The sequence below is a fragment of the Buteo buteo genome, chromosome 13 (genome assembly GCF_964188355.1).
Source record: "Buteo buteo chromosome 13, bButBut1.hap1.1, whole genome shotgun sequence".
Classification (NCBI taxonomy): Eukaryota; Metazoa; Chordata; class Aves; order Accipitriformes; family Accipitridae; genus Buteo; species Buteo buteo.
The window spans coordinates 35,299,932-35,313,967 of record NC_134183.1 but is presented as its reverse complement, the minus strand read 5'-3'; the positions used below and the strand labels follow the sequence as shown (position 1 = coordinate 35,313,967).

The 14,036-nt window shown below is 37.6% G+C and overlaps 1 protein-coding gene across 10 annotated transcripts in view; it reads left to right on the top strand.

Annotated features, from left to right (window-relative positions):
• CIB2 (calcium and integrin binding family member 2) overlaps positions 1 to 14,036 on the top strand; it is a 55,523-nt gene that overhangs the window by 1,291 nt on the left and 40,196 nt on the right. For 2 of the 10 annotated variants that reach the window (XM_075045547.1, XM_075045544.1), the window contains exon 2: positions 1,361 to 1,477. The exons of 1 other annotated variant lie outside the window; for it this stretch is intronic. In XM_075045547.1, the coding sequence (XP_074901648.1) occupies positions 1,463 to 1,477 (15 nt within the window). In that variant the 5' untranslated portion in view covers positions 1,361 to 1,462. Of the gene's footprint in view, positions 1 to 23; positions 148 to 1,360; positions 1,478 to 2,157; positions 4,822 to 5,467; positions 5,645 to 5,664; positions 7,434 to 11,575; positions 13,168 to 14,036 lie in introns of those variants that run through there. 7 more of the 10 variants (XM_075045549.1, XM_075045546.1, XM_075045550.1 and 4 more) reach the window with 7 other exon arrangements.

The window sequence follows — 14,036 nt, the reverse complement described above, 5'->3', positions numbered from 1 at the left end:
CCGCCTGGCCGCCCCGGGGTCGACCCGGCGGAGGTGCTGCTGGAGAGCCGTCGCTCTTAGCGGTGCGTGAGGTGCTGGGGTGGACTCGGCCCGGTGCCGCCGGAGGAGGGAGTGCGGCGGGGAACCCCGGGTGCGGTGTCTGAGGAGGTACCGTTATGGCATCTACGCAGCGACAAATACAACCAGTTTTCCAAGCGGCCTCCCGTTTTGAAGCATTAGATGCTTCTGTAAAATCGCAGCCTCTAGAATTGGGTCGTTTATAGGAAAAAAAAAAATAGTTGTTTAAAAAAAAAAGCGTCAGGTATTTGTTGCAGCAGGGAAAAAAATCCATGCGCTCTAAGGTGTCAGAAACCAAAGCTGTTGGAACAGGTGCAGTTTAAAATGTGTATTTGCCTTAATTGTTGAGGTACTTCTCTCACTAATTTAAAAAATGTTGATGATACCATGTGTGTCTCAGTTCTGGGAGTCCTCTTAGGCTGTGGCAGTGGGAGGCCCCAAGCTGCAGAGAGTCCCTGCCTGAGCAGCGTACGGCAAGGGAGACGACGCTGCCGTTACAATGATAAATAAGGTTTGAGACAGCTATCTTGAAGTCCCACCTAAACCGGCTAAGAAATGCTTACTCCTCTCTGTGCTTAAGGGTGGTAAGGTAGCTTGGGATGTTCTTGAGAGTGAAGCACCAAGCTACAACTAAGGTGGTTTGAGCTCAGACCTCTGGGAATAACCGCTTCATCTGACTTTTAAAAGATTTTCCTACCTGTGAAATGGTGATAATACTTCCACCTTCTGTATGATCTGCTTAGACAGACAGTGATGCAGAGGCTCTCTCTTAAGATCATGGTAGGCTCTGCTGTCCAAGTAACAGTGTTGACGTTGCTTGCAATTTTGTTCAGTCAATTTATGTCAACTGTTTTGTTGTCAAGTCAAACAATTAATTACAGGAATAGATTAGACTCTTGGCTCTGATACAAAATCAAGACTGAATTTCTAAACTCAAGTGGTTGCAAAGAGTGATATAAAATATGAGTCTAATATATCCTGGAAGTTTAAACTCAAAAGACAGAACCCCCCCCCTACCTTTGGTGTCTTACACTTTAGCAACATAAACATTTGGATTCTGTCTCAGTATAATTTTGTGCCAGTTTTTGGTGATAGAGTTATCAGATTACTTGCAGCCTCCCCATTTAATTACCTCTGTCCTGTATGTGCTTGAAAACTAAGGACTAAGACTGTGTGTTCAGTTTGCTCTCGTCTTGAAAATGTGAGCAGAAATTCTAAGACTTTATATTCAGCACTATACAGCATTAGTAGCCCTTTTTTTTGGGGGGTCACTTGCTCTTTTTTTTTTTCTTTTCCATTACAGGGCACCAGAGGTACTCACAATTTTTCCTCTGTTGAAACAGCCTATTGGGTGTATGTTGTATTTTATATTTGATAATGCTTTGGATTGAGAATAGTCACTCAGATGTTATCGCTAATGGTAAGCGTGCACAATTTTCTTGATCCTGACTTTCTTCTGGTAACTGCTGCTGGTTTTTTTCATTTCAGTCTTTAAAATCCAACTTGGCCCTGCAGATATCTGTTCTAAATGTTTCTGTAAAATAATTTTTTTCGTTCAAAGCTTGATCATACTTTCCACATATTGGCTCTTTTGTTGTGCCATCTTTACTTTCCACAGCTTACATGCCCTATTCTCTTTTTTTTTTTTTCCCCTCCCCTTTTGTAAATTGAAGCTTGCTCCCATCTCAGATTGACCTATGATGTTTCTAGGACATACTATCTGAATTTTTAATGTTTTTACTGTACTGCTTCCCATGAGATGTATATATCTGTTTTACTCCTTTCTTTGTATTTGTTGTTTCTTTGCCATGATGTTTATCAAAGGACTCCATAAACGTTGATTATGTGCTATGCTATGCTGATCAGTATATTCACATTGTTTTCTTGTGTTTTCTGACTGTATCTGCATGTACTTTCTGGGTTTACACTTTGATTGTAAATTGAGGGGAGGGGAGAAATTCTTTTTTACATATATTTTCAACAGCTGTTGCAACAGGTTTCTGATCGGTGTCTTATAGGTGCTACCATAATAATACTACAGTAATAAGCCATTAACAGTGGCTGGTTTGGATCTGTTCTCAGAAGGGCTAAACAACACAGTAATAAAACCATCAGTAGTTATTTTGCCTAGAAAAAAAGATGCCTATATAGAGACAGCAGTAGTTTCTTTCCCCTAGTGATCACTCTATTGAGACTCCCTATGAGGAAATTCATTATATTAAATTTAGTCTGCTTAGGAAACCTTTCTTTATTATTATTATTATTATTATTATTATTATTATTATTATTATTATTATTATTTTGTCCCTGAGGCAAAGCATTGTCTTGTATAAAGCATCTTTTAAAAAAAAAGTAAATTTTACTTATTATGCATAAATTAGCCTTAATGAAATGCAGTCAGAAACCTCCATCTTCTAAGACAGTGTATTTTATTAAGCTAGATAGCTAAGATCATAAAAACAAATTTGGCACAAGGTTTTCCTTTCTGTTTGTTTTCTTTAGCATTAAAAACTCTGTACAGAAAGTTTCTGCTCATCATAACAAATGCAATATAGTCAGATAGGCAGCATCTTTCATTGGTTTGAGGGCTGTGAGTTTTGCATCTTTCTCAAGTTCTGTTTATTCATTCATATGATAGGGCTCAGTCCCATGAAGCATTTTCTTACAGGCTAGCTCTTCCAGACAAATTTAGTGGAGTCTAAGCATCCTCCTGTTGGTCATGTGTTGGAAAAGCAACTTTTCTATCCACTGCAGTAAAATCAAACTGTCATTTTCACTTACTTTATGATTTCTACTTTGTAACCGTGTACTTACAGTTCATTTTTTATTTCTAGTTTGCAATAACTGTTAAATAAGAGGCAAGTTATGACAGCTGGTGTAGCATATTAGAAAGGAGATGTTTTGTAGCTCTGTAGCATCTTTATTTAAGTAACTCACAAGCGCTTTAATTATTTTAGCTCCACAGCACCTGTTGGTGGTAAACATTATTATTCCTCATTTGCCTGTGAGCAAACAGAATTGTGAACAGCCTTCAAGTAAATAAAACAAGCCCCAAAGACTCGGGGGGAATTTTCCACAGCATCAGTGGGGGATAGAACTCCCTTGTAATCATTGTGAGTAGTGATCATTGGTACTTACACTTGCAGTAGAAGGGGGCCTTTAGTGACTCATAGAGAGTAGCAACAAAATAAATGTACAGGCAACCCTTCTAGATCAAAACTGTTCTTTTTGCTAATGGAGTGAATCTTTTTGAAGAGCTAATCTGCAAAGAAACATCTGTGTGAGAGAGAAATTGTTGGAATACTTGGTGTAATGGGCATGAAATCTTGCAGGTTCTTTTTTCCCCCCAGTTAAAAATTGTAGCAAACCAACTTGAGCATTGAAGGCAGTAGATTGTTAAAACTCTGTGTGGACCCTCTCGTTAACAGGTAAAGTGATCTCTGTTCATAGTAGCTTGATCTTCCTTTGAAGAGAATAGGAGCTTTCATACTTAAACCACAGTCAGATTCTCACTGCATAATTTACAGAGGCAATTTAAGGTAGCATGACCTGTCTTTTGGAGGTTATTAAACTTATACCTCTACTCATAAATCAGAGCAAAGTCACCTGGTGTAGCAGCCATGGCTAGCAACAGTTCAGAGCAGGAGATGTTGCACTGAAGGCCATCAGGAGCGCTAGCATAATTTGTCCCACTGCCTGAGCTAGGGCTGTGGAAACAAGTCCCTGCAGCTGGGCCCAGACTGCAGCCTTAGGTGGGTGTTAAGCTACTGCAGCTGACTATAAAGTATTAAATCTGGTGTACATGGTTGATAGTATATTTTCTGCTCCATGAATTAAACTTTTAGAGCAGACGAACAGTGGCTACTTAACCATGTTCTCTTGTATAATGGACTGTGTAATGGCAAGACTATTGGTACGTATACTGTCCTGCTTGGTAAACTTCATTTGCAACTGATCGCAAGATGTATGCTATGTGTTGCTAATAGCTTAAAATCACTTGCTTTGGCAAACAGTTAGAGTAGTGAAAATACAGTAAAGTGTGATGGAAGGCTGGTACTGATAGCATTAAGGTCAACTCTTGCTGTGCACATAGAAAAGTATTGATTTGTTAAAGTAACTTATGCTGGGAGTAAGTATTGCTTAACACCCAGCTGGCAAATAAAACTAACCTTTGATAAATACAAACAGATAGAAAAAGTGAGGAAAGAGCAAAGTGGAAGATTATCTGATCTTTGATACACACAAACAGATAGGAGTGAAAAAGAGTTTGTGCATTATATCACCTTTAAATTTTACCTGGTTAGTATAGGAAGATAAGTAGGCAGTGAAATACAGTTACCACTATAGCATGCTTGAGAAGAGCTAGCTAGTACAGTGGACCCCTCAATGATCAGTATTTGAATCCTCTTTTTAAAAATCTGTGCATTTTAATTTTATTTACTAATAAAAAATACTCTTGAGAGTATGGAAACAAGAATTGAAGAAACAGTTTATTTTCTGTCCATATACTCAGTGGGTGTTGTTCCCTTGGTAAACTGAGTCTTTCTTTTAGAGCAAGAACTTCTAACTCTTTTAAAGCAATCAACTCTTTTAGCCATACCAGTTTTCCTGTGTAATTTCTCTACATTAAAATAAACCCAAAGAATTTCTAATATGCAAGAGAAAAGTGGAGGTGGCAGAGTGGAAAGCCAGAATCAAAGGAATAAACAGGAATATGTCTGCGAACCTCAGGATCTCTGCCTCTGGCCTACTTTGTAACCACAAGTAAGTCTTACCTAGTTGGTGCTTTCCATTTAGCCCTTCTGCTTTTTATTTTTATTGTTTTGATTCTAAAGATAGAGACTAGCTGATATGTGTGCCGTCTAGGATACAGGGGGACCGGGCAGCTGGGAATACAAAAGCAGGTGAAAAATGAAGAAATGAGATGTCAGTCTTTTCACTGTAAGAATACTGTTAAGTACACAGAACCACAAGATTAAAAGATACGCAGCCCAATCCACCCCTGGTGTCAATTCACTTCTGTATAATGGCATTAAAGATAATTTGGCCATTTATATTTAATCTGACTTGCATAGACAGGCAGCTTGAATTAGGTGGCTCTGAATGGAGTGCTATTTCATGCAAATCACCTGACTAAGTATCGGTCTGGTCTGACTGAGAACAGCTGATAGCTCTTCTATTTCAGTAGCACCAGATCATAGATATGAAACATGCTTAATTATATGCATAACTACTAAAGCCATTGATGAAGCTCATTCAGAGCTGAGGATGTGTAAGAACTTTTGGAACGGTGCAAGTTCTAAATCTCAAGAGGCCCTTAAGGATTGTTGTTTTCTGATTCAAGAAAAGCATGTTAAAAGAGTACTTTTAATAAATAGGGGTTTTTTTCTTCTTTACTTTCTGACTTAAGTTGTGGAGAATCTTTTAGAACGTAACAAGAATCCAATGCTGCTGTACGTTGGGGAAAAGAAAAAAAGCCCACGACACTAGTGGCTAGAAAAACAGAAGTCAGTTTGGCCACGTAACAAACAAGTCGATTCAACCGTCTGATATTGGAATAGATGCTTGCTGCACTCTTGATCTCATGGTAGGTCATTCAGGGTTTCTTTTGTCCTGACTACTGTAGCTTCTTCCTTCTTCTTCTGAAACTGTGCTGTGATACATTCTATTGGTAGAATCCATTTCCTTCACTTAAGTTCTGATGTTTGCTTATCACTAATAAGCCTTGTTGAATACATTCTCATCCCAATCTATTTGTTTTGTATATATGGTAATACCTTGTGGTTTTGTAGCTCAGGGCAGTGCTGGTTTGCAGCTAATCAAATCTGCATTTCTTAATGTTACACTCGAAGTCGTCTCTTTGAACAGTCTGTGGTTCAGCACTTTAGAATGTTTTTACTACATATCCAACACGCTTCATAGGATTTTTTTACTACGTATACAATATATTTACTTTCAGTATTATTGTTAAATGTTTGTTCATTGTTGTTCTATGCTAAGGTAAATTGAACTCATACTACCCAATGCCGTTACCAGGTCAGGATCATTAGAAGCTGTAGCAAAAAGCACAAGATAATTCTCCAGGTGTTTTTATTAAGCACGCTAACTTGCTGAGCAAATAATGACCATTGGCAGACCGGTACATAGAGAAGGTACAGAGAACCCTCTCCTGTTCCTATGCACACCAATGGGAAGTGAGCAGTCCCAAGAAACTTAATCATAACAGGTCTTTCCTCCCTGTTCCCATCCTTTCTCGCTCAGCCTTCTTCTTACTGTTGTTATAAGAGCTTATCCGTCTGCAGATGTTAGATAATTTTGTTTGAGTTTATTCATTTTGTCTGTCTGCATCTCTTACATACTCTTTTATTTCATTTTTAAAATTTATTTTCCCGGGAAAACGCAAATAGGGTTGTAGTATTTAAAAATACCCTGTGAGCCCTCTAGTGGTACTTCCTACCTTTGCTTTAGGCTGGGGGAGCATTTTTTTCTTTCCATCTGTGCTCGCTTGACACGATGGAGTCAGATCAACGTCTGTTTAAACTACTTTAATCTTCCTGTTTGGGGTGTTTGTTGTTTGTTTTGGGTTTTTTTTAATTGTTTAATGTGAGAAGGAAGACTTGCATTCACAGGTGTACCTGGGAATTTGGCACCTCTGGCAGTGACCTCGCATCCTTGATAGCCAGGGCTGGTTATAGCCCCCGAGCAGGCACCAGCCTTCACTGCAGAGCTCCCGCAGATGTTGCGGGGACGCTCCGGACACTTGGAGCCTCCATCCAGCTGTATTGAACATTGACAGCGTGGGGCAGGTCAGATCCAGGCACTGGCTGGGATGCGCTTGTATCTGCGGGGAGGCCAGCTGCGGAAACATTTGCTCTGCTAATCCATTTCTCTAGTTTGCAATAATTTCTCGTAGGTTTGCTCGCCGTGCCTGGCTAATACGACTGCGCTGCCGAGCGCCATCGGGTGACGCAAAGCTGCTCTGAACTGCCAAGGTGCCGCTACCCGGCTTTTATGTTATAAAAGCTCTGTATGCCTCTTAGGAAAGCATCTGAAAAAGGGGGAGAGTGGCATCACTGGTTTTGGGCGACACCTGCCTGTGATTTTAACGCTTTCCTTCCTAGTACACTCAAGTCAAGCCTTTGCCAAGATTCCCAGTACTGCATCCTTCCTCATTGGACAGGTACAGTCAAAACCAGTTCGATGCAGGCTTTGGGATTTTTTCAGCGCATTCACGGCATATACGTGCTCTAAATGCCTACAATACAGAGGAATCCAGCTACTTCTAATGGGATGCATTTGCATAGAGGAAGAATTCCTCATTTAAGATGGGTAATAAGCAAACGATATTTACTGATGAACAGCTGGATGCCTACCAGGTAAGATATCTTAGTTTGCATTAGGGGAAGGAAGGAAATAATATTCACATGTTTGTGGGGTGTTTGGTTTTGTTGGGTTTTTGTTTGTTTGTTTTGGGGAGTGTTTTTCCCCAAATATAAACAAAACCTTAATTTGTAGCCTGCATGCATATATTATATTGTTCCTTCCAGCATTTGTAATAGTATTCTAAGGCTGGGTTGTTGAATATACTCAGTTTAATTCCTTTCTCTGTATACAGGGAAAGGAGTCAAATCTTTCATGTCACAACTAGGAAGCAGGATAAAGACTGTGACTAGCTTGACAATGGGAGTTTTTAGTAGAATCTTTCTATGGAATGTAGAGAAGAAAGTGTAGCAATAACCTCTTTTTCTCTCCCTGATGCCTTTGCTGACAATAGAGGGGAAAGGGGGGGAAAAAAAGGTCTTGTCTAATTTCACTTCTCTTAAGGATAAGTAATAGAAATATGCTTAATGTAATTCCAGCATAGGTATCCTTATGCTTGCATCTGCTCCTGGATGGCAGTTTCTAACCTTAACAGAAGAAATATCCATTTTATGTCCAGCTTATTGATACTTCTTTATTTACTTCACATTGCATCAACTGAATTTTTAATAGGGTAAAAAAAAACTTCCCAGTTTTCAGTCATGTTTCAGCACAATGCAAGTCTTACTAAAGTGGATTGCGGGAAGCAATCTGCACAGTGGGCATCTTGAACAAGTTTCTGAAAATACAGTGAGGAAATATATCAAATAGAAGTGTGCTGAAGAAAGAGGCAGCTGACTACTTGTTATGAGATGCAGACAGGGCTGGCTGCATTGCTCTATTCTCCTACATGAAGCGATAAACATAGAATTAACAGTGCAGGAAGTCAAGATTTAGTTTATCTCGTGATAATCAAGGGACAGATCCAGTGCACGCAAAAGTAAATAACTTTCTTTTTACCTTCAGGATCTTTGACTCAAGCCCTTGAAGTAGAAACTATGATTTTAAATACTAATTTTCTTTGGAGTTACTGCTAACATGGACTTTTCACAGCTGTAGATATTTAGCCACAGAGACTCAGGCTAGGGATATATGCTAAAATGCTTTAAAATGCTTCAAAATTTTATCCCATGCTGAAAATTAGGCATAAATTAAGTGCTCATATGAAATGTCTAGCCTTTTTCTTGTCATTGTAGAAAATGTGAAAATGGAGCTTCTCTAATTTCCACTTTGTCACACATCTCACCCTCACCAGCAGTCTGTCACTGTAATATATTAGTCTAAGTTAGTGGTTTTAGACTTAAAAGTCTAAGAGCCGAAAAGGCTTTTTTATATCCCTGCTGGATGGGCAAGAGGGAGATCAAAGATCTGTAAAACATCAGTCCCTGTCTTCCTACTAACAATAAAAGTGAACACAGAACAGAGCCCAACTGCAGTGAAACAAAACAAAATCCAAATGTAATTAATGTTATCTTCTTGACATAAACTGGCAAATGCAAGAGCTGAAATGTCATCCCTAATTCACTACTCTTCATGTTGCAATTGCCTTTCTCTAATGGCTTTTGCAGCCCCTGCCTTTGATAATGCTGGGTAATTGATCTCAAAGCCTGGCAGTAGTTAGACCCAGTGGATTGAGTCAGCCCAGCCTGTGGGATTTCTCTGTTACAGGCGCACTTGTAGTTCCTTAGTATAGTGCTAGATAATTCTTGACTAGTAATAGCACTTGTTATATATGGTAAGTACAATAAAATAACAAGTTTCAGGACAATAACTAACCTCCAGGATTTGTCAGGAAGGAATATTAGCCTCATGCTGTGAACAAACAGATAAAGTTCTTATTTTGGTGGTGATTTGTGTCTGTTCTGTTAATTGTTGCATACCTCCTGGATCTTTTAAACGTGGAAATCCTGGGCTTACTGCTGTAGCCATCCACACAGAGAGCTCTTGCCTCTCCACTGCATTCTGGGGGAGTATGCAGTTGCTGTAACACAAATGGAGCTGTTTGACTTGGAGTTTGCCATCTTAACCTGCATTTTTCTCATTTGTGGAATTCCTTCAGAACAGAAAATGGGAGAATGGGGTAATAGTTCCATAATTCTTAAAATGCAGGTTTTTCATTTCTTGAACCAGCAGTTGGGTTGCCAGGTCCTCTGAACACTGGACCAAGGTAAAACATTGTGTACCTGAATCCTCTTTGCAACAGTCTGTTGTGCACATCTGTAGCCTGATGTACAGCCAGGCATCTATGTATAAATTGCTTTTTAAATGGATCATTGATTAATCTTTTTTTTTCTTTTTCCCAAGTGAGAACTAGGCAACTTCTTGTGAATTTGTACGTCTGTGAGTTGGTACTGTACTCCTTACAGTAATACCCAGGGTTACAGCATCCATAGTATCTGTATGGCAGAAGCAAAAGAGTCAGCTTAATCTTTTTTGTAAAATAGTTGTTTGGGTTTTTTTACTTCCCCACAGGTCCTATTAGAAGACTGTTAAAAACCTAACTCCCCTCATGGTTAGACTTATAATTTCTTTATTTTGAATATATTTCTGGCTATTATATTATCTGGTTGTAACTTCCACCATTTTTGTCTTTAACACAAATTGCTCTGAGCTTATAGTACCTAAATACTACTTTAGTAGTGAAATTTTTATTATTTTTTTAAATACATTATGTTTTAAGCGCATGTTCCATAGGAGACACTATGAGATGGAAAAGTGAGAAGTTCTTGTGCTTAAAGTATGGTAAAACCATATGCAAGTGTCTTTGGTTTTCAGGAGTAGATTAAGCTGCAGAAAAATCACCTGCTTGAAGAACTAGCATACATAGATCTCAGATCATTAATATGATATTAATGAAATAAAATAACCTTATTTGTCTAAAATTTTCTGAAATGCCCATGTGTAAACTTTTTTGCATATAAACTGTCATATTGAAGCATCACTCTTTAGCAGAACCCTTACATTTAAATTAAATAATTGTAAATCTGGTCACCCTCAAGATGACCTCAATGTTTTTAATAGACGAGTGTTTTGAATACTCTTCATTAAGGCTGGTGATGGGTGGCCAGGTGAAACTGTTTTTAAGAGAGATGCCTAATAGGACTTGATAATATTAAACCTGTCAGCTTTTTTTATTCAAAAAAGGTAGAGGCAAATTAAAGAAAGACTGGGAGGCTGCGTATCTCCTAACACCTTGTAATATCACTTGTTATTAAGATCATATAACCTGCTATTAAGATAGTGTTCTAGTTGGCAGCTCTTCAAATTTTCATAAGCTTAGTGAGATATTTTGGAAATCAGACTTTTGCAAGCATTGGTTTCTTCATTGAGATTCACATCATTTAAAAAGTTAGCCTTGTAAGAAAATTAATTCTACTGTGGATTTCCGTTTCTTATGCTGTTAGAGTACTTGACTGTTTTGGGGTTTTTTTGTGGGTGGGTTGGTTGGTTTTTTTACATCAAATGCAAAATCTAACAAAGGTCTGGCTAGGGAAAAGGTAAGTATTAATCTCAAGAAAGGTGTCTTTCATTGCAGTCAAAGGAATGTTTTAAAATTAAGCTTTTAAAAGTTGTCTACAGATTTTGGAGGTCAAGTCTCATAATGAGAAAAGAATATCAACATGAATTTTAGGGTTTTTTGAGTGATACTGTATAAAGATGCTTGAAGCAATAGAAAATACAGGTATACAATAAAGCGACATCAGAGCTGTATATTGGCCTCAGTGCACTGTATTTCTTGCTGAGAAACAATTAGATTGAGTAGGAAATGCATAGAAGCTGTGCCTGGGGTATGAACAAACTACTCCATGGTTAAATCAATCTCATTGCCTTTTCTGGGGTTACTCAAATAAGTGGTCTGAATTTGATACAAATTTGGTTCTAATTTTTTTCCTAATAGTCAGAAACTAGAGAATATAGGGCACAAATATTTTGCATCAGATATTACTGGTTTTATTGCAAGCCATTTCTTTTTGCATTTGTTCATTAATGGGATTATTTACATTATTTAATGCAGCCTCAAAACAAACTGATGCTTATCCTGGCTGTCTTCTAGGCAATATTGCAAAAAAAGATAGTAATATGAAATAGTGACTTACTACTTTTACACAAGAATTTGTCTATTACAGACCTAACTTTTTTCCTTTTATTTAAATCCTAGTCAAAATGGGATTCAACTATATTTCAGGAGAATTATGCAAAACCAGATGAAACAAGTTAAGTTATGATCTGTCAAGAAATGCCATTTATAAAGTGAAACTAGGTGATCAAGCTATCTTTTGATTTAAAAAGCTGTGCTTGACTTAATCAGGATCTTTGATGAAAATGAACCGTTTGCAAGGATACAGAAAGTGTATTCATCACAGATTCTCCACGATCTTCTGTTAAAAGTACTTTTCAGTTTGATAGATTATTGCTGTTAATGTGCAAATTTAAGTAGCATAATAGTGGAACAAATTTTTTGCAAAATTATCCTGTAGTCAGATTCTGGTTTCACGTTACCACTTGGTGCGTGTATAGATTGAGCAAAATTACATTTGTTGACAGTTTGCGTTTTCCTCAGTTCTTGCTAGTGTCTAAGTCTTTTTACTCCCATGTTGCAGTATGAATATATAAACTGGTTCTTATAGCTGTAGATTTTTCCTCCTGAAACTCAGTGGGTGTTTTAGTTGTTCTGGCTGTTGTTCTAAAATATATATCTGATTACAAATAAAGATAGGCTGGATGTTAAAATCTCCATTGACATACTGATGCACCTGGCATTTTTTAATATAAAAAGCCCATATACTGATACTATTATTAATGCAGATACTAACTCCGACATGATTTTTTTAGTGTTTAAGTCTGGATTTGCTGAAGTACTTGCATAGCTATGCAACTTAAAGACTGGCGCTAGTCTCATTGACTTACAGTAACTCTTTATATATTTACAGTGATGAAAATACATAAATATCTTGCTGACTCAGTCTTGCACAACTCTATACCACTATTAGTTGTATGGCAACTAGAATAAGAAGTATTGCATTTGTAAAATGTTACCAGAATAGAGTTAATAATAGATCTTATATGAAAGTTCGTTTGCTTCTATTATCTAGCACCTTTTAACTTAGATTTTTTTGATTACTTCATAGGATGATGTTTTTATGGTGTTTTGATTAAATGTTCTTACTGTTGGCACAGTACAAGACATCATTTGTGATTTTTTTTTTTAAATGAAACCCTGAAATCATTTGTTTGAAATAGTAACATTTAAAATGCTGAGCATTCAGTACTTCTCATTTCTTAAAAGCTGCTCAGTAAGATAGCTATATGGATCTGATCTGTCTTGCCCTGAGAATATTGTCAAAATTCTTGTTAGTCATCCGTTTACTTTGTCTGTGGCTTGCTGGCTTTTGTTTGAGACTGTTTTTCTAATTTTGAGTCATTTTGTATTGCTGAGACTGTTTTATATTATTTCCTTACTTATAAAACTTTCCAATGGAGCTGTTGCAGGATCAGAAAAAAACCGCCCTTATACAACTATACATATAAAAGGCAGAATTATATATGTATTGTCTTAGAGGAGAAATATGCATTTTATGGGTTTAAGAAATACTATTTCACAGTAGCTTTGCATACTTAGCATTGCTATTCTTTCATTCTGTTGTTCCTTTCTCCAGTTTTCTTCTTCTGTAGAGAAGCATTTTGCTTATGTGAAATTAGTTTTATTTGAAAACTGTGCTTTGTGTGCAATGATACCTGCTTCTAAAAGTGGTAAGTGATAATCTTTCATTCAGTGGCCTCTGCTGCCATTCATAAACTGCGTGCTGTGCTCTGGTATTGGCAATATATCCAGTGGAACAAATGACATGTGATCTGATTCTGGAGCCATACCTCATGTTACGTTCTGTATGTACACTTTACATACAGTTAAGTGTTGGCATTCTCAGCACAGTTATTGCTATTCCTATTTTTTGTTCAAATTGCTGTAGAACTAAACATAAAGCAGAACTGATCTAGGACTTTGCAGTAAAGCCTTACAGACTAGTGGAAAAAGTAGTGGACCACTGTATTCCAGTCTGTTCCTGTTTTGTCCTAAACCTGCATTCACCTGACATAGGAAGTCAAAGAATAAGACTCTAACAGCCTGTACATTCTGCTCTTTTATAAAGTAAATTTTGAGAGTAGAGACCGTTAACCCTATTTTACAAGCAATGTTGAGTGACTTGCAGAAAGTCACGCTACCAGCCAAGAGCAAAGCCATCCATGGAACCTAAATACACCAGCTATCTGACTCTTTTCTCTGCAAAATATTTTAAGAACCAGTTAAGCCACCTAAATGCCAAATTTGAGAACCAGGTCCCATTATATAAGGTAATGATCTTATTGAAATCAACGGGAAATTTTCTGTTTGCTTTATTTTATTCACTTTGCTAGACATAAGGAAGTTAAGTGGGTAATTGCAGATTTGTTTAAGTGGTATCTTGCCTTCAGAAAACCAGCAGTGATCCTTTGTCAGACTTCTAATTAACTTGATTATTAAGAGCACAAGGACAGACTGAGTGGGACAGTTGCTCTTAGAAAAGGAGCACGCATTTTCTCAGGGGCTGGAGTAGGTGACCTTTCAAGTCAAAGCCCCTATT